General features: G+C 42.7%; 2 protein-coding genes across 2 annotated transcripts in view; both read left to right on the top strand.

The window, feature by feature from the left end:
- LOC138265053 (putative per-hexamer repeat protein 5) overlaps window positions 1–15,401 on the top strand; it is a 52,357-nt gene extending 36,956 nt beyond the window's left edge. Inside the window, exon 23 of the mRNA XM_069212600.1 lies at window positions 14,722–15,401. Within this exon, the coding sequence (XP_069068701.1) occupies window positions 14,722–15,401 (680 nt within the window). The remainder of the gene's footprint in view (window positions 1–14,721) is intronic.
- A 150-nt stretch (window positions 15,402–15,551) lies between these two features.
- The window catches only part of LOC138265051 (mucin-4-like), a 183,506-nt gene continuing 179,142 nt past the window's right edge, over window positions 15,552–19,915 (top strand). Inside the window, exon 1 of the mRNA XM_069212599.1 lies at window positions 15,552–19,506. Within this exon, the coding sequence (XP_069068700.1) occupies window positions 15,552–19,506 (3,955 nt within the window). The remainder of the gene's footprint in view (window positions 19,507–19,915) is intronic.

The following is a 19,915-nucleotide window of genomic DNA, read 5'->3' as shown; positions in this document are numbered from 1 at the left end:
ATAGAAGACATTAGTAGAAAGTTCCCCTTTTGCATTAGTTCCCTCATGCAGATGTCTGGCGTCTTGCTCAAATTTCTCCCACGGTGATAGTTTACTAGCAGTAGTAGTCTCAGGTTTTGTAGTTGCATTAATAGTTTCACTCTCTCTCCACGGCATTCCTACAATCACTCCCACAATCATTATTGCGCAAACAACACTCACCATAAGTCCTAACCAACCACACACCTTACTTCCTTTGCTACTATAAGCCATGTTTATATAGAATCAGAATAGCAGATCAACAATCAACTCAAGAAGGCGAACTCTTTCTGCGTAATTTTACAGCGTCTTCACTCACTCCAGGACCCTTTTTGTCAATTCAGGTTAGCAGCTTGTCGTAATTAGGTTTCTTGAAGTCAGATCCAGGTTTAGTGTCACTTTTCCGGTGGTTTTCTAAAGTCTCTTTTTCTTTTCAGTTTTTACGATATTAATTTTATCCAAATTTTCTCTTAGATTACCTTCAGGTACCGTAGTATTGGCCTTGCACTTCTCGATCAAAGCAAAATGCTAAGAATTCTTGTTGCCATTCAGAGGTTGTAGCATATGCCCATTCAGGACCTGTGTATCTTCTGTTCGCTATTCTCTTTCTTTTTAATCTTCGTTCACCTTGTTGCTCTCCTTCACTCAGATCATCTGCCTGTGAAGTATCGCTTTCTTCTATTATTGTCTCGTTTGCTATTTCCCTTATTCTGAAATGTGGCTTGTCTGGCCAATTATCACCTCTGTGTGTTTTGTTTCGGTGTTTTCCTTCAGGACGCTGAACAGCACCCTCCTCTTGTGATATGGTGTTTTCTCTTGACGGACTTGCAACTGGTTCAACTGCTCTCTCTCTGCCGTCTTCCAGTTCTACACTGTACTCAGGCTCCGAATTGTATTCGTCTACTTCTGGGAGAACCTCTCCTTGTCTTAGTTCTCCTGCTGCCTCAACTGAGATAGGCTCTCTGTCACCTCTCTCGAACTCACTGTCAGCTTGAGGGACAAGGCTGTCCTCAGTGGGCTCTCCTACAGTCTCAGATCTTTCTTGACTGATTTCTGTCTCTGAGACCTCTCCTCCTGAAGTTCCTGTACCGGAATCTTCAAGTTCCTCTTCAACAGCACACGTTACCCTCTTTGTGTGACTGGCATGTATCCAGTTGGGAACCCCGGCACACTTCACAGCAGTAGTGGTAGTCAGTATTACTTGATATAGCCCCTTCCAACGTGGCTCAAGACACGATTTCCTCACATGCTTCTTGACAACCACCCAATCGGCAGTTTGCAAAGAATGTCCTGGTTCGCCGATTGGCGGCAATGTGTTAGCTTCCACCTGGTGAGAGAAAGAGCGAATCACGTCAGCCAAACCTTTGCAGTAATCCAACACCATATCATCTGTAATATTCACTAGTGCATTTTCAGGTACCGCTGGTAACCTCATTGCTCTACCCATGAGGATTTCATGGGGGGACAGTTCCGTTTTCTTATCTGGCGTGTTTCTCATAGACATCAGTACTAGAGGTAACGCATCTGGCCACTTCATGTTTGTTGCTGCACACATTTTTGCTATTCTTGATTTTAAGGTACCATTCATCTGTTCAACTAGTCCTGATGCTTCAGGGCGATAGCTACAGTGCAACTTCTGCTCAATGTTGAGTGCTGCACACAGAAGTTTGATCACCTCATTGTCGAAGTGTCTTCCCCTATCTGATTCTATAGAAACCGGAAACCCGAACCTTGGTATTAACTCTCTGAGTAGTAGTTTTGCAACTGTAAGACTGTCATTCCTACGTGTGGGGTATGCCTCAATCCAATGACTGAATACACACACAATCACCAACACGTACTTAAATGCTCCACAAACAGGCATTTCAATGAAATCCATTTGCATTTTGTTAAATGGACCTCCAGCTCTTCCAATGTGGCTCAAAGTTACCACTGTTCCTTTTCCAGCGTTCATCTGCTGACAGATGACGCACCTGTGACAAGTAATTTATGCGGCATGTCTGAATTTTGGATTGAACCAATCAATTTTAAAAGATCTGATCATGGCATCTCTTCCTAAATGTGCCTGCCCATGATATAACCAGGCAAATTGTGACAGAAGATTATTTGGCAAAACCAGCTTTCCTTCCTCTGAAACCCACATATCATCTGCTCTTTGTACACACTGCATTTTCTGCCAGGAAAGTTTTTCTTCTTTGCTAGCACGACTTTGTAATGTCTTTAATTCGTCTAAGGTATCAACCACTCGCAATGCTAGACTCAAGGTTGTGTCGTTCTCAGGTTGTGGTAACAATTCCCACTGCTCTTTAAATGATATACAGTTTAATGCACAAAATCTTGCAACTTGATCTGCGTAACCATTCCCCATTGACACAAAGTCTTGTGATCTGGTGTGAGCACTGCACTTCACCACGGCAATTTCAAGAGGTAACTGAATCGCATGTAACAAATCTCTTATTTGTTCTCCATTTTTCACTGGTGAACCAGAGGAAGTCATGAAACCCCTCTGCGACCAGAGTTGGCCAAAATTGTGTACAATTCCAAATCCATATCTGCTGTCAGTATAGATTGTGACTTTCAAATTCACAGCGGCGTGGCAGGCTTTTGTAAGAGCTATTCATTCTGCCACCTGTGCAGAAAACACTTTCTCAAGCCAAGAGGCCTCGACTATGCCAGATATAGTACATACTGCGTAACCAGCTCTCAATGTTCCTGTTGAAGCTCTTAGACAGGACCCATCAACGAACATAATGCAGTCATTTTCTTTTAACTGGGTATCCTGTATGTCTGGGCGAGGTTTGGTTCAGAGCTCAGTCACCTCAAGACAATCATGCTCAAATTCTTCCCCATCTTTGATTTCTGTATTCTCATTGGGAAGTAGAGTTGCCGGTTTCAGCACAGTGCATCTTTTTAATGTAACATTTGGTGACCCCAAAATAATTGTCTCATATTTAGTAAGTCGTGCATTTGTCATGTGTTGCGTCTTAGTTCGGGTCAACAGAATTTCGACAGAATGTGGAACCAATACTGTCAAAGGGTATCCCATGACTATGCCCTCACATTGTGAAAGGCTTTGACCAACTGCTGCGACTGCTCGCAAACAACCCGGTAAGACTGCTGCAACAGGGTCCAAAGTAGCTGAAAAATATGCTACAGGGCGATTTGCATCTCCGTGGACCTGTGTTAAAACAGACAAAGAACAAGCATCACTTTCATGACAGAACAACAGAAAAGGTTTCTCATAATCGGGCATTCCCAGTGCTGGAGCCCTGCACATGCACTCCTTCAGCTCTAAAAATGACTCAAGCTCTTCTTTTGTCAAAGTGATTGTGTATGGTTCGTCTTTGACCTCTTTTCCTGTCAACTTTATTAAGGGTTTTGAGATGATCGAGAAATTGGGTATCCACTGGCGACAGTAACCCACCATTCCCAAAAACATCCTGACATCTCTCTTTGTTGTTGGGGGATTCATTTGTAAAACAGCTGTTATTCTTTCTGTTGAAATTCTTCGGGACCCTTTCTCAATCAGATGCCCCAAATATTTCACTTCTTTCTGACAGTATTGCAACTTCTTAGGTGACACCTTATGTCCATTCTTTCCCAAATGATTCAACAATGCAATGGTATCGTATTTACAGCTGTCTCTGGTTTTGGATGCAATCAACAAATCATCAATGTACTGCACAAGAGTCGAATTAAAAGGCAGCACAAGAGGTTCCAAATCCTTCTTCAATATCTGATTGAAGATGGATGGTGACTCAGAAAACCCCTGAGGAATTCTGCACCAACTGTACACCTTATCCAGGAATTTGAAACTGAACAAAAATTGGCTATCTTCGTGTAGAGGTATTGAGAAAAACGCTTGTGATAAGTCTACTACAGTAAACCATTCAGCATCACAAGGAACCTGGAACATTATTACCGCTGGGTTAGGTACCACAGGGCAGCATTTTATCACAATTTTGTTTATTTTTCTCAAATCCTGCACAATTCGAACCTTTCCACAGGGCTTTTTTAAACCCATAATAGGTGAGTTACACGGACTGCTCAAAACTTCTTTCAAAACTCCCTGTCTGAGAAAATCTGCAATTATCTGTGTCACTTCAATGAGGACATCCTGAGTCATGTGGTATTGTGGTACTTGTGGGAACACTGCATTTGGCTTTATTTGCACCTTGACTGGCCCTACTCCCTTGATTAATCCAACCTCTTTTCCAGTCAAGTCCCACACTTTCTCTGTTACATACCCTTGCAGATCAGAAGGTAGATCGATCAAAGTAAACTCTGGGAATAGAGTAATTAGAGGGTAATCTTCATTTGTCTCTCCTCCTTCTATGAATTGACCCTCATCTCCTTCATCATCACTGTTTGTCTGAACTTCTATTCCATCGTTGGAACAGGTAATTGAACATTTGGTCTTACATAGTAAGTCCCTTCCTAGTAAGGACACTGGACTTGAATCGCATACAACAAACCTATGCAGGCCTTGGAAATTTCCAATTTCAACCTGTACTGGGTCAGTGATTGGATTTGTCAGGTACTGGTTAGCCACACCAACCACTCGTATGGTGCGCCCTGAAAGAGGTAATCTCGGTACTTCTACACTACGAACTGTAGAGCGCGTAGCTCCTGTGTCAACTAAGAATGAAACCTTATAGCCCATTACCTTTCCCTCTACATATGGGCCTCTCTGATCTACCTCTAAAGAGGCTGCAAGCCTACACTCTTCGCTGTCTGAGCTGTCGTCTGACCATTCCTCATTCATATCACTTTCACCTCGTAATGGGAATTGTTGTACAGTGTTGTTTTGGTTTGTTACTTGGCCTGTGACCTGCTGAGGAAGCGTCACCTGTTGCTGTCCCATCGGAGCTAGGGGTAACTGCATTTGCTGTCTAGGCACCATAGGGATCTGCTGTTGCATTGGTTGTACTGACACTGTTTGGAAACGCGGCATTTGCATTTGCTGCATGGGTTGTACCCCTGGCATTTGCACCAAATTATTCTGGAAGTTCGGGTTCTGGTGTCTCATCCTTGGACCTCGTGGATTTTGTAGTGTACCGGCATTAATGCTCTGCTGAACTGTACCATTCTGCATCACATTCGGACAATCCCGTTTCCAATGCCCCATGCCCCCGCACGCATGACATGGTGACATTCTTTTCACTACCTGCCCGTCATTTTGAATGACATCATTATTCATATCCGAATTACGGCTCACAAAACCTCGACCTCTACCTCTCGGCTGTGCCTGAAACACACCGTTCATTTGCGGTTGTTGTTGTATCATCTGCTGAACACCACTTCCCTGACTTCCAGCTTGTGCAGCTCTTATCTGCATCACCATCACTTTCTCCTTCAACTTTTTCTGCTTCAACTCAATTTCATCACTACAGTATTTCGCATACTGTAACACTTCATCAGTCGGTTTAGCTTGCCAACAGATCAAATGATTCTTAATCATCTGGCTGACCTCTGGTCTCAGCCCTTCGACAAACCTAAACACAAGATGATTCATGTCCTTCGGTTCGATTGTCTCAGTACCACTGTAATGTTTGAATGCTTTCAACAATCTCTCATAATATGCATGTATTGATTCTTTGACCTCTTGCGAAGTCCGGTCGATTTTCTGCCAATCAGTCACCTTCGGCGACACCTTTTGTTTCAAAAACTCAATAACTTTATGATAATATTTCATCACCTCTTCAGAAGGTGCTCCAGTCACCTTATCCCTTGCCGGCTCCTTCGTGGGCCAATCTACCCCTCTCTTGCACTCGAGCCACAAGTCTGGCGGAACAATGATCTCAAATAAGGTATTCAAGTCTTCCCAAAGACACTTTGCAAGCTTCACGAATCTATCTGTCTGTTGATACCACTCGATCGGTTTCTCTCTTAACCTAGGGTAATCATTCGTAAAGGACAAAATGTCTCCCCTTGACCAAGGCACATGCACTAAGATACCACCAGCTGTTTCTCTCATGGGTAGGATTTTTACCGTGTCTAAATTGGGTGTAGTTGTTACTTCATTAGACCCTGGGCCATCTCCCTTTTCCTTATTTCTTTTCTTTGCCCACCGGCCTTCCCATTTCTCTAGTGCTCCCCAAATTTGTGCACTTTGCAACAATTCTTTCAGGTGTGTCTTCATGCCTGCAGTTCTCATGTGTTCAAATTCTTTAGTGTCAAAATCTAACCTATAGCTCCTTTTCAAATGTTTCGTGTTGCCAATATCAATATTGTATTTGTCTGCCAAATTCGTTAATCTCTGATGTACTTTTCCTACCTCTTTGGTAATCCTAGGGCGTAAGTACCTCAATTCTGCCTCAGTGTATGATTCCAACCTATTCACTCCCATAGTTCCTTCCACCAATTCAGCAGCTTCTGTCCCTAATCGTACGATATTCAGATATTCATCTTGTTTTTCCTTTTCAGGATCGATTGTGGTCACTGTAGTCTTTTGTGAAGCACAAGTTTTCTCTAACCACTCATTTAACTGTTGTACTGTAAACCCCTGCAGTGAAATGTTCCCTGCATGTATCATTGGAGTGTGAGAGGTATTCGTGCTCATAGTTTAGGGAGTCAAGACTCCCAACCCTGCTTGCCGCATTGCTTCAAGAGGTGCCCCTATTGGACTAAGGTCCATTAAGGGTCTCTGTTGTTCACATACCTGTCCTTCTTGGGCCATTATCTGTGGAGTTCTAATAGGCCCTCCTCTTATTGCTTCATGAGTCATAACTCCCTGTTCACATGTCCCTGTTTTCTCTTGTGTATATAACGGCACCGGGGGACCGACAGTAATAGGTAGTGATATAGCGGCAGGTGTCTGACCTGGTCCCAAGCTTCTGGGAGCTGCAACACCATAGGTCTGTTCTAATGTACCTGGTACGGGTACTAATGGAGGTCCTGCTACAGGGTTATACCCAGGTATCAGCTGTGGCGGTTGAGACACTAGCTTCGGGGTTGACTCAATCTGAATCAGCCTTGGCTTTGTATATATCGGGTCTGGCAGCACCACCAAGTTTGTAGTAGTCTCAAACACTGGAACATCAGGATAAATTATTTTTATCTGCGGTGGAGGCTGCTACTGTATCTGTAAGTCTGGTGCAGTGGGTACACTGTCACCATTCTGTATCAAGGCTGTATCACTAGTCTGTACCGTATCAGTAACTCCCTTCTCTTGCGTCTGGTTCCCATGATCCAAGCTAGTGCTCGGAACACTGTTGCTCACTGCATACGGTGGTGGACGATCATGCAACAATCTATCCATAAACGCCTCATCATCTGAATCATCCTCTTCTTCCCAGGACCTTTTGTTCTCTTTAATTTTTCCTGAATCCTTGTCGGTTTTACAAGAAGCTTTCTTTCCCTGTGTCTCTTCTCCCTGTGTTATTGCTGGAAACAGCTTTAACCCATCTACTATTCCTCGTCTCCACATTTTATTCTCACTGTCCCATCTAGCTTCTGCATAGGATTTTTCTGCTCTTGTCAATCTTCTGTGGAACCTTTCTTGCCTATGTTTAAGAGCCATCAGGTCCCAAATCGCCAAAGCCTCATATTGTGCCGGTCTCGGAGGTGGTTTCTGCGTACTTAACATCCACCTCAAATTTTCTAATACCTTTGGATTGAATGTCCCATGTTCCGGAAACGCTAGACACCCCTCTTTCTCTGTTAATTTGCGCCATTGTTTCATCCATAAACAAGGTGCAACACCCTTCTCCTCCATAACTGTATAAGCTGGAGTACTATCAGGTGGTGTAGGTTCCCCATCGGTTGCTACAATATATACATCTCCTTTCAAAGCGCTTTTGAATGCCTTAACAAAATTCATTTTGCAATTCTTTTATTTCGTATTTGATCAGAAAAACGGCTTAGTTCCCAGGACACTCTTCACCTACCCTTTTCTCAACCTATTGCCTTTCACAGACGGCAGCCAATCCGTGCACGACCCCTCTCGGCATCTGACCTATCTCAGCGCGGCACCACTGACGTCACACTCACTCATACTGCGGCTGACAAAGTCTTGCGGCTTGTCTACACCTCACTAACTCCTTATAATTCATACAAACTAATGCGAATTATTTCAAGCACCTTAAATGACAACACAAATCTGCCGGTTTACTACAGGAAGGGTAACACATTCGCTTCAGAACTTTACAGAGATTTCACTTGAAGCCTCGGCCGCTACTTTCTCCTTCTCAGTTCCCACATACGCAAGCACAATTCGACCTGCAAATCCTACTCTCGACTTGTCAATGACTCCTTCTAGTGCACTTTAGAACTCGTCAAATCTCCATCGAAGGTTTCACACATGCATTATAACTCGAACTTGACTTGTCAACCACGCCCGATTGACCTATTAAACCGCACAGATTACAACATAAACCATATTTACCAACATACTCCGGAGTCTTAGACCTCAATAGGTCCGTATACAACAACCAACCACGTGGATAATTTTGAGCAATAAGCGCTACATTCACATGAAGTACGCCGACTTCCCTGCTCTCATACTGTGGAGTACGCCCACTCCTTCTAATTAACACTTAATCTGTCCTAGACACACACACATTTTTCACAACCAAGTGCAAGATGCATAAGATTTAATATGCGCAAAGACCCTATCCACACATACTATGGCGCCGAGAACATTCCCAACTCATTCAGGCACGCTCCGAGATCCCAGGAAAGCCATGGCGAACCTAGCCACTCATCGTCTCACCAAATTTCATTATCACAGAAAACAAATTTAACAATGAAAACTCCGTCCTAGGGCCCCCAAAGTCCAAACCGTCGCTCTGCTACCAGAACTGCTAACGCGTCCGTCTATGTTAATTTATACACATCAGGACTCGTTTTAGGTCGATGAATCTTTGGGCCCAGTGGTGAGACTCCGTAAGACGAGATAACCAATCAATAAGCCAATCAATATGTCAATAACATTGTCAAAAGTTAGCATCAAAATATATTTCACTTCAGTCTTCAGGACATCAGTTAGATCACCGTCAGTCTATCTAAGTAAAGGCAAGGGACACTCTTCCCTTAAGGAGGAAAGTGTAACGGGGCAGTCTATGGGCAAGTATGGTTGTCTAGTCTCAAGTCACCAAATAGAGTGACAGAGTTTCTGGATGCAATCGATATCATTCCCTACCTAATGCGTCTTGTCTCCTGTGTCATGGGTTTTTATCCCTTTTCCCAAAATACATTCCCCCACGATTCTATTGGTCAGTCACTACACCCCACTATTGGTAACCAATCATATTATACATTAAGTAATGCATTTGTCATTTCATGATATCTTCCTAAATCCTAATTGGTCTTCATAATTGACGTTTTTCGTAGGTGGCATATCCGGGGTTATTTCATCTCCTTGGCACACATCTCGGGTCAAGAGTTCTCTTCTCCTCGCTTTATTGTCCTTGAAAGTGTCCATGTTTGTTTCGAAGTCACATAATTTATACTAAAAGCTACTAGCATGCGAATGGGAGAATTGGGCATTGTAGCGAATAAGTGAGGAAAAAGAACAATCGCTGGGTCATGGTCTTTTGCAAGTCAGCACACTGGAGAAACAGAAAAAAAAACGCTTTTAATATGAGAGTTACACAGCTAATTCGCAACTCATGCTAACTTAAGATGTACGAGTTCTAATGAATGCGGTTTTATACGTGATAATGCACACAATTATAAATGATTATTTCTTCTAGTTGACATTAGTTTACACAGGTGAATAATTCTCCACGTTTATAAATACATTTCAATTATTAATGCAGCATTGTTAAACATAAGCATTTCACATCTATAACATGTAATATTTTAAACTACGCTCTCTCACTAGCTACAATAAAGACAGAGATCTGCTTCATGTTAACCATGGGAAAGCCTTTGCCTCCATCCACCAATCCATGCACTTTTAGATGTGCCTGCCCCTATCCTCAATGGGCAGAGAAACAGTGGTCAAAATGTTGATTCTCCCACGACTGTTGTATTTCTTTGCTGCCCTACCAGGGGTCCCAGCCAAATCCTTTTTTCACACACTGCACACTCTGGAATCAGCCCTTGTGTGGGGACCGGAGCATAAACAGGTTTCATTGTCAGTCCTGCAAAGCCCTTTATTGGAATTGGGACTTGGTATTCCAGACATGAGAGATATGAATCTCCTGGGATGGTTTTTCTCCCCTGATAAACCGAATGATAGAAAGGGGAAACTCATGTGCACAGCCAAACTCATGTGGACTCGCTACTTTCATCCCAAACGCACACCAACACCATACGTGACTCAGCTACCATTAAGGGGACTTCTGAACATGAAAAAATTGCTAGAAATGCATGATCCTGCACCATTAGAAGAAGCTGAACTCACCCAAATATGTGACCTGTACCAGAATGGGATTCTGACCCTCTTCCATAACCTGCAGGAACAATATGGCATTGGGGAGGGCCTCTTCCTTTCTCACACTGCTATCAGGTCAACAATCATGGACATCTGTCCCCCAGGGTCATCCGAACCCCCAACACACCTAGGTCTGCAATACATTCTAACACAAGGTCTAGGCCTAGGCCTAGCCCGCTGAGCTATATTGAACCTCTATACCAGTGATTCCCAACCTTTTGACTTCTGTGGACCCCCACTTTATCATTACTGGAACCCGGGGACCCCCAATGAATTATTACTGGAATCCGGGGACCCTTCACTGAGTGAATATTGAAAGCTTGGGAACAAATCTTTTAATATTATTTAATTTTCTAAGCTGTTGCGGACCCCCTGAGGTGGCTTCGCGGACCCCCAGGGGTCCCCAGACCACAGGTTGGGAACCCCTGCTCTATACAATTCTGCAACAAGGTAATGGCAGTCCCATGTCTCAGAGTAAAATCAGATGGGACAACTGTCCGTGCTCGGAACTTACCCTCAAGCAATGGAACCTGGCCCTAGAACAGGTCAAACAACTCTCCCAAAGTGCACACTTGAAATACATGTAATTCACATATATACACCAGACTTATCTCACACCACACTGCTGAAGCACAATTATTCCCTTGCTGCTCCCCAGGTGCCTTAGGTGTGACCTAGAATATGGTCTGGGAATGTCCTCCATTGCTAATGCCTGGACCCAGTTAATGGAACTGATATCCACAATTATAGATGTTCAGATTCCTTTAACCCCGCTCATATCTATGCTAGGGGTTCTGGCAAGCCCTAAACACAACAAACATTATCTGAAATTTTTTGACTTGGAGACCGTCCTTTACAAAACATTAATCGCCATGAACTGGGAAATGCCCCACCCGCCACTATTGACAGCTGGCTTCGGGTGACCCATAAATGGATGATAGCAGAAGCCATGCTGCATAATCTGAGATCTCGAGGTGGTAATAATATGGCCAGGACATGGGACATGTATGTATAAAATGCACCCCTGTCAAGATAAATGATGCTTCTATAGCACTGCAAATGACTTGATTATTCCCCTCTGTACAAACCTGACACAACATATGACTCCATTGGGTTATTTACCTTTTGACCACAGCTCATGTGATCATGTGAACACAGGGGCCTGCTTGCTGCCCCCTCCAAAGGGGCACACCTGGTGGGGTTCCGTCCTGCGCCCAGACCCCCCCCGACTGACCCCAGATCCAAAAAGGGACACGGAGCATCCGTCCTAACACACTACCCAGACAGTCCTTTTTTACATTTATTTAATGGTCATTGTTATATTGTTGACTTAATATGTTGTAAAAGATGCTTATTGGCTTATACTTCGATTACCTGGATACACTATGCTCCTGTTTACACCATGCATATTTACCCCTCTTGAAGTGTCATGACTTTATATCTTGTTTATGGTTATCTGACATGATCGAATGGGGATGGGGGTACCTTTATCAACACACAGTGTTTGTTTCAATGCCTACAATCCAAACCTCTGTACATGTTTACTGCAATAGGAGTAAATGCCAATAAAGAAATTTGAAAAAAATAAACAAAGTTATAGTCTTTTGTGAATGACATGAGTATTTTACTCATAGTAATCAGAAGGCCATGATTGCATAGGCGCATTCCTCAGATTGATAATAAAGCACATATTTAGTGACCAGGGTCTTACTCCTCTATTTTATGAATTTGCCACTAAGTTACTGCTACTCATAGCAAAGAGTTAGGGCCAGATTTAGCTACTGGCGGACAGGTTACTCTGCCACAACGGCGACGGATATCCCATCCACCGAAATCTAAATCCCATTTTTCCCTATGGGACTTAGATTTCGGCAGACGGGATATCCGTCCCCATTGTGACAGAGTAACCCGGCCATCAATATCTAAATCAGGCTTTTAGTAACTGAAGGCCTTATTTAGAATTTGGTAGACAGGGTACTCACCACAAACATGGCAGAGTACCTTGTCAGCCAAACACATGATTCCTCTGCTCTATTTAGGGTAGGGGGAACTGCTGTGTTTCAGCTGGCAGAGCATGGGCCATTTGTGCAAGTTAGAACATTACAACACAGTTAGTGCCATATTTATACTTTTTGACGCAAAACTGCGCTAATTTATGGAATGACGCTAGCCGGCGCTGCTGCCTGGTTAGCGTAAAAAAAAATGACGGGAACCGGGCAGCGCTGGCGTAGGGAATAATGGGGGTTGTGCGTCAAAAAAATGTTGACGCTAACCTGACTCGCATCATTTTATGACGCACAACCACCATGGAAATTACTCCTGTCTTAGCAAAGACAGGAGTCATGTCCCACTGCCCAATGGCCATGCCCAGTGGACATTGGGCACAGTGGCATGTAGGGGGGCCCAAGTTAGGCCCCCCTATGCCACTCAAAATAATATAAAAAAATACTTACCTCTACTTACGTGTACTTACCTGGGATGGATCCCCCCATCCAGGGGTGTCCTCCAGGGGTGGGCGAGGGTGGCAGGGGGTGTCCCTGGGGGCAGGGGAGGGCACCTCTGGGCTCCTTCCGAGCCCACAGATCCCTTAACGACTGCCCTGACCAGGCGTTAAAAAATTACGCAAATGCGGCTGCGCATAATTTTTTAAGGTCCGCCCCTCCCGTGCGTCATTTTTGCACGGGAGCTAAAATAAGGCGCAAATGCCTTAGAGTCATTTTATGCGTGGAAACGCCTACCCTGCATCTCATTAATGCAAGGTAGGTGTCCACGCTATAAAATGACGCAAACTCCATGATTTTTTACGCTAGACGGGTCTAGCGTCAAAGTATAAATATGGAGTTAGCTTTGCGTAAAAAAAAATGATGCAAATCCGGCGCAAACAGAGTATAAATATGCCCCTTATTCTTGTTTGGGAACACCAGGCAAAGCTGGGTGGTCCCAAAAAGGAAAGCAAATAAATTACCCCACAGACTCTTATGTTGTCAGGAATATTTTTTTCTTCATAAAGAAACTCTGCTTTGAGAGTTTGTTTTCAGAAAGCAAAAATCGCTGTTGAAATGGAACAGTGACCATGGTCCCTGCACAACAAAGCTCTAGTAAATTCAGTGGTGCCCCCCAGGCAGTGGCTTTTCAAATGGCACAGAATTCTCCATATCCCAAAGGGAGACTGTAAATATGGCCTAAGACAGTCTGCCAGCGTTGCGGTGAACATCCTGCTGCTGCCATAGCAAACGATGTGCAGCCTACCAATCTCTATATGAGAGTGTCATTTCTGGAAATTTAGGATTCATTCACAATACAAGAGTTATGAGACCAACTACATTGAACATTTCCACCTTTGAGCTCATTAACGGTGATGCAGAAAATGCCATAAATTATTCATAATTTGGCATTCTGGGACATAGAACTTTGTCATATTCTTGAATTTCTTTCCACATTCGCAAAGTATTCATCATTGTAGAATGCAACAGAAAGTTTGAGCAATTGAAGGCATAGGCCCTCATTACCACCTTGGCTGGGTGGCGGAAGCCACCCGCCAAGGTTGAACCGCCGAGCGGCCGCCTACATGGCCGCAAACCGCCAGCCGCATTACAACATCCCCGTTGGGAAACTCTGTAACTCTGTTTCCGCCCGGCGGCCCAGCAGGGATGTCAGCCGGAACATTACAGGCGGCTCCTAATGGAGCTGGCGGTGTTGCGGCCGTGCGATGGGTGCAGCTGCACCCGTTGTGCTTTTCACTGTCTGCTGTGCAGACAGTGAAAACCAGGGTGGGGCTGTGCCTGGGGGCCCCTGCACTTGCCATGCCAAGTGCATGGGCAGTGCAGGGGCCCCCAGGGGCCCCGCGACTACCCTTCCCGCCAGCCACCATAGACAGGCTGGCGGGACCGGGAGTCATAATCCCACCGGGACAACAATGGCAGGAAACCACCGGTCTCGGCGGTGCGACCGCGGCGCTCATAATATGGCGATTTGTACCGCCAGCCTGTTGGCAGTACAATCGCCAAAAAAAGACCGCCAGGGTTGTAATGAGCGCCATAGATTCAGAAATAGACACAAAGCTATGAGCAGTTTCGGATATAACTTTTGAGCAGTTGTTGAAATTACTGTAAAAATTCAGTTAATAAGAATTTTTCCATTTACCTTTAACTTTGTTGATTTATTTTCGATAGTCTACCAAAAAACCTTAGTTTGCATTACTTGCATGGGCACCTGGTCATGAGCACCTGTAAAAAGTGCTGAACAGTTTTGGGTATCCCATAGCAGTTGTAATCCAGATATTAGAATGCATCTATTAATATGCAATATTTTTTATTAAACAGGCACATCAGTGTTGTTGAATAGCCATGGGAGCTCAACAATGACATCTTCAAACAGCACCATCTTCACTCAAGGGACCAATGTCTGGGCCAGAGAGACAAAAGGACATGAAATTGTAAAAGAGACAACATCATCACCGTTCACTGATGCCCATGTTACCACGATGAGCAGTAGTGCATCAGGAGCTGCTGTAACATCATTTCACAGCAATAAGATTTCAACCCCGGAAACAGCAACCACAAGCCAAACTCTAGCATTGACAATGAGTGGCAGCAGTAAAAAGGTGACAAGTGACCTCAACAATGCCAGTTCAGCAGTGAACATTGCAAACTCTACATCAATAATAATCAATCAAACTCCAGGAATGATCACAAGCCAGGAGTCTATTACTAATGTACTTTCTGCTATAAATAGGGCTACCACCTCAACTGCAAGCAAAACTCACATTGTAGCTAATTATGTCACTTATGGAATCAACTTAACCATAGAAACAGTATCAGCCACAGAAAGCACAACCTCAACCACAGCAAGTAGTTTATCTCCTGCTGTGTCACTAAATGAAGTACTCTCTCCTACACCACCCATGAAGCCCAGCCTAATTTCATCTGCAGTCACTAAAGTCAGTTCCAAGCCACAAGGAGACAATAATAAGTCGACAACTGCATACCCTAACAAAGTGTGAACACCATTTGTTACACCTAAAAATCAGGGAGTTCAAGCTACTTTCTCAACTGTAAGAACAGACCCCATCTCCGATATTCATGTCAGATACAGTGCAACTACAAGCCCAAGAACAGAACCACTAAACACACTCCCTGTCACATCTACTAATATGATTTCTGGAACAATGATGAGCCTAACAATCTCAAATATGCCAGCAACAGAGAGCAGCATAATCAAATCTACAATGAGTCCAGCTAGTTCACAATCACAAGGAGGCACTACAATACCAGCTGCAGCTATCACAACCCCAATGGGAACTGTCACGCCAACAAACAAAGCAAACACAGCTAACTCCTCATTTGTAAACTCAATCCCTGTCACACTTTCTAAAGCAGCAGCAATAGTGACTAATGCTGATTTTGGTACATCTCTCAACCAAACTGTTATTCCTACTAAGTCATCTGTAGGCAGGACCATGGTTACAAGTTCACAAGTAACCACTAGTAAGGTTACAGACCAAAGCAGTTTGACAACAACAGTCAATAATGCAGGTTCAGTTAAGGCCACCGATCTAACAAAGTCACCCACAGCAGTACCTTCAACAACCTTTGATGGCTTGTCTATAAATAGTATTTCTACAACACCAACAAAAAAAACAAATATAACTGCAGCATCAACAGGAAGCAGGATTCATAACACGGTTTCTCATATGCCTTCAGTTATAGACACAGAACAAACAAAGTCAACCATAGTAGTAAATACCAAGGCACCTAACGACTTTTTAACTACTGCTACTTTCGATACATTAATGAGCACAACAAATATAACAATTGAAGCAACTGACAGCAGAATCCCCATCACAACTGTGAATGTAACTTCAGTTAAGACCACAAATCAGATTAAGTCAACAACAGGAATAACTGCCACAGCTCCCGCCACAATGCTTACTAGGGCTATTTCTGACAATCTGATGAGCAAAACAAGCACAATGTCCATGTTAACTGTACAAAAAATATCCAACTCAGTTCCTAATATAACTTTAATTAAAACCATGCAACAAACAAAATCAATTACTGCATCAATTTCCACAACCCACAATGTTTTGCTTACTAGTGTCATTTCTGGTACAACAAGTCAACCAAAGATAACAAAGGCATCAACAGTTAGCGGAATCCCCATCACAGTACCCAATGCACCGTCAGTTAAAACCACTGATAAAACAACATCAACTAGGCATGAAACAACTCGTGTCACAGTTGCCTTTCAAAATAGTGCTATTTCTGGTCCATTACCGAGCCAAATCCCCATCACATTGGCAAATGTAACTTCAATTAAAATCATAAGTCCAACAAAGCCATCTGCTTCAGTAATTCACATGACCAGTGATGTTCTGCCTACTACTGCTATTTCTGAAACATCTACAGAAAAAACAAATAAAAGTACACTATCAACTGTTAGCGAAACCCTCATCACATATCCTTCTGTAACATCAATTAAAGCTATTAACCAAACAAATTCAACTACTGGAGCAGCTACAACACCTGATTTCTTGTTCAGTAATGCTTCTACTAAATCAACAAGAACAACAAACACTTCTACCACATCAAATATAAGCAGAAATCCCTTCACATCTCCTAATTTAATTTCAGACAAAGCTACAGACGAAACAAAGTCAACTATAGCTGTAACTACCACAGTGCCCATCATCTTACTAACTAGTGTTATTTCTAATGCATCTTTGAGCAAACATATCACAAGAAATACATCAACTATGAGCCAAATATCTGTCACAGTTCCTAATATAACTTCAATTAAAACTTTAGACCAAACAAAGTCAGCACCTGTAGCAGCTACCACTGGTCCCAGCATCTTACCAACCAGTAGTATTTCTGGTACATTTAGTAGCCCAACAAACCAAACTACAGCATCTACTGCAAACAGTGTTCTTATAAAACTTCCTAAGGTAACTTCAGGCGCAACTCTAGACCAAACAAGGTCAACTATAGCATTAACTAGCACAGTACCTGACATCTTACTTAATGCTAGTTCCACTACCACAATGAACAAAACAAACATAACAACTACATCAATAGTTAGCAGAATCCCCATCACAGTTTTGAATGTAACTTCAAATAAAACCCAAAACCAGACTATGTCAGTGACTACCACAGCTCCATCTGTTTTGCTTACCAGTGTCATTTCTGGTACAACAAGTCAACCAAAGATAACAAGGGCATCAACAGTTAGCGGAATCCCCATCACAGTACCCAATGCACCGTCAGTTAAAACCACTGATAAAACAACATCAACTAGGCATGAAACAACTCGTGTCACAGTTGCCTTGCAAACTAGTGCTATTTCTGGTCCATTACCAAGCCAAATCCCCATCACATTGGCAAATGTAACTTCAATTAAAATCATAAGTCCAACAAAGCCATCTGCTTCAGTAATTCACATGACCAGTGATGTTCTGCCTACTACTGCTATTTCTGAAACATCTACAGAAAAAACAAATAAAAGTACACTATCAACTGTTAGCGAAACCCTCATCACATATCCTTATGTAACATCAATTAAAGCTATTAACCAAACCAATTCAACTACTGGAGCAGCTACAACACCTGATTTCTTGTTCAGTAATGCTTCTACTAAATCAACAAGAACAGCAAACACTTCTACCACATCAAAAATAAGCAGAAATCCCTTCACATCTCCTAATTTAATTTCAGACAAAGCTACAGACGAAACAAAGTCAACTATAGCTGTAACTACCACAGTGCCCATCATCTTACTAACTAGTGTTTTTTCTAATGCATCTTTGAGCAAACATATCACAAGAAATACATCAACTATGAGCCAAATATCTGTCACAGTTCCTAATATAACTTCAATTAAAACTTTAGACCAAACAAAGTCAGCACCTGTAGCAGCTACCACTGGTCCCAGCATCTTACCAACCAGTAGTATTTCTGGTACATTTAGTAGCCCAACAAACCAAACTACAGCATCTACTGCAAACAGTGTTCCTATAACACTTCCTAAGGTAACTTCAGGCGCAACTCTAGACCAAGCAAGGTCAACTACAGCATTAACTAGCACAGTACCTGACATCTTACTTAATGCTAGTTCCACTACCACAATGAACAAAACAAACATAACAACTACATCAATAGATAGCAGAATTCCCATCACAGTTTTGAATGTAACTTCAAATAATACCCAAAACCAGACTATGGCAGTGATTACCACACCTCCATCTGTTTTGCTTACCAGTGCTATTTCTAGCACAATGCTCAGCAAAGCAAACATCACTACCACATTACCTGTAAGAATAACTTCCATCATGGTTCCTAATATGTCTTTAATTAAAACCCCACATCCAACTCCATTAATTGCAGGAACTAGCATAACTCCTGATGCCATGCTTACTAGTGCTGCTTCTGGTATATCATCAAACAAAACAAACTTAACAATGATGTCAACTATAGGCAAAACTCTCATGACCGTTCCTAACACAACTTCATTCAATTCCACACACCAAACACAGTCAAGTGCAACAGTTTCTACCACAACCCCTAATTTCTTGATTACTAGTGTGCTTTCTATGACTACAAGACGAAAAACAAACACAACTATATTGTCCACTGCAAGCAGAATTCCCACAACGGTTCATAATATGATTTCAATTAAATCCACAGACCAAACAAAGTCAACTATAGCAGTAACTACTCCAGCTCCAGTCATGATAATTACAAGTGTTCATTCTGGCACTTCCGCGAGAAAATCTAACACAACTACTGCATCCACAGAAAGCAAAATCCCCATCACTGTTCCTAATCTAACTTCAATCAAAGCGGCAGACCAAACAATGTCAAAGACATGTGTATCTACTACAGCCCTGGTTGCATTGCTCACAAATGCTACATCTGTTACATCAACAAGCAAAACAAAAATAACAACTTCTTCCTCAATAAGTAGTATCCATACAACTGTTTCTAGTGTGACTTCTATTATATCCACGGAGCAAACAATGTCAACTACACAATCAACTGTAACAAGCACAGTACCTAGCTCACCAGCCACAAGTGCATCAACACCTACCACAATGCATACTGCAGCTCGTGGTAAGTACACACTATTTGTCAGTTTACATTAAACATTGCATTTAAGAATTCAAATGTTTGACCTTTGAATTTGTGGTGTATGTGGCGCTTGAATGATGATATTTACAAATGGGTAATGTATCACGCAATGGGCAGCGGGCGATTGTCATCTGCCACGCCATACATATGTCACCTTGTTGTAAATGATGAAATAACTCATATTGGTGGCTAAATCATGGCAGATGTGGATTGACATTATATTAGCCTGGCTCTAGATAAGGATGTTCGAGGAGTCTGTTACTAAAATGTATTCTGCTAAAGCTACCATCCCATTTAAGCACAGTCCCATCACAGCTAATTATGTCAAGTGATGTACACAATCCCAACAAAAGTACCAACAGCAGTAAATCCAACCACACAACTAGTAATT

Source organism: Pleurodeles waltl, chromosome 11 (genome assembly GCF_031143425.1).
Source record: "Pleurodeles waltl isolate 20211129_DDA chromosome 11, aPleWal1.hap1.20221129, whole genome shotgun sequence".
Classification (NCBI taxonomy): Eukaryota; Metazoa; Chordata; class Amphibia; order Caudata; family Salamandridae; genus Pleurodeles; species Pleurodeles waltl.
Note: the sequence above shows the minus strand (reverse complement) of the source record. Positions and strands in the feature narration are given on the sequence as shown.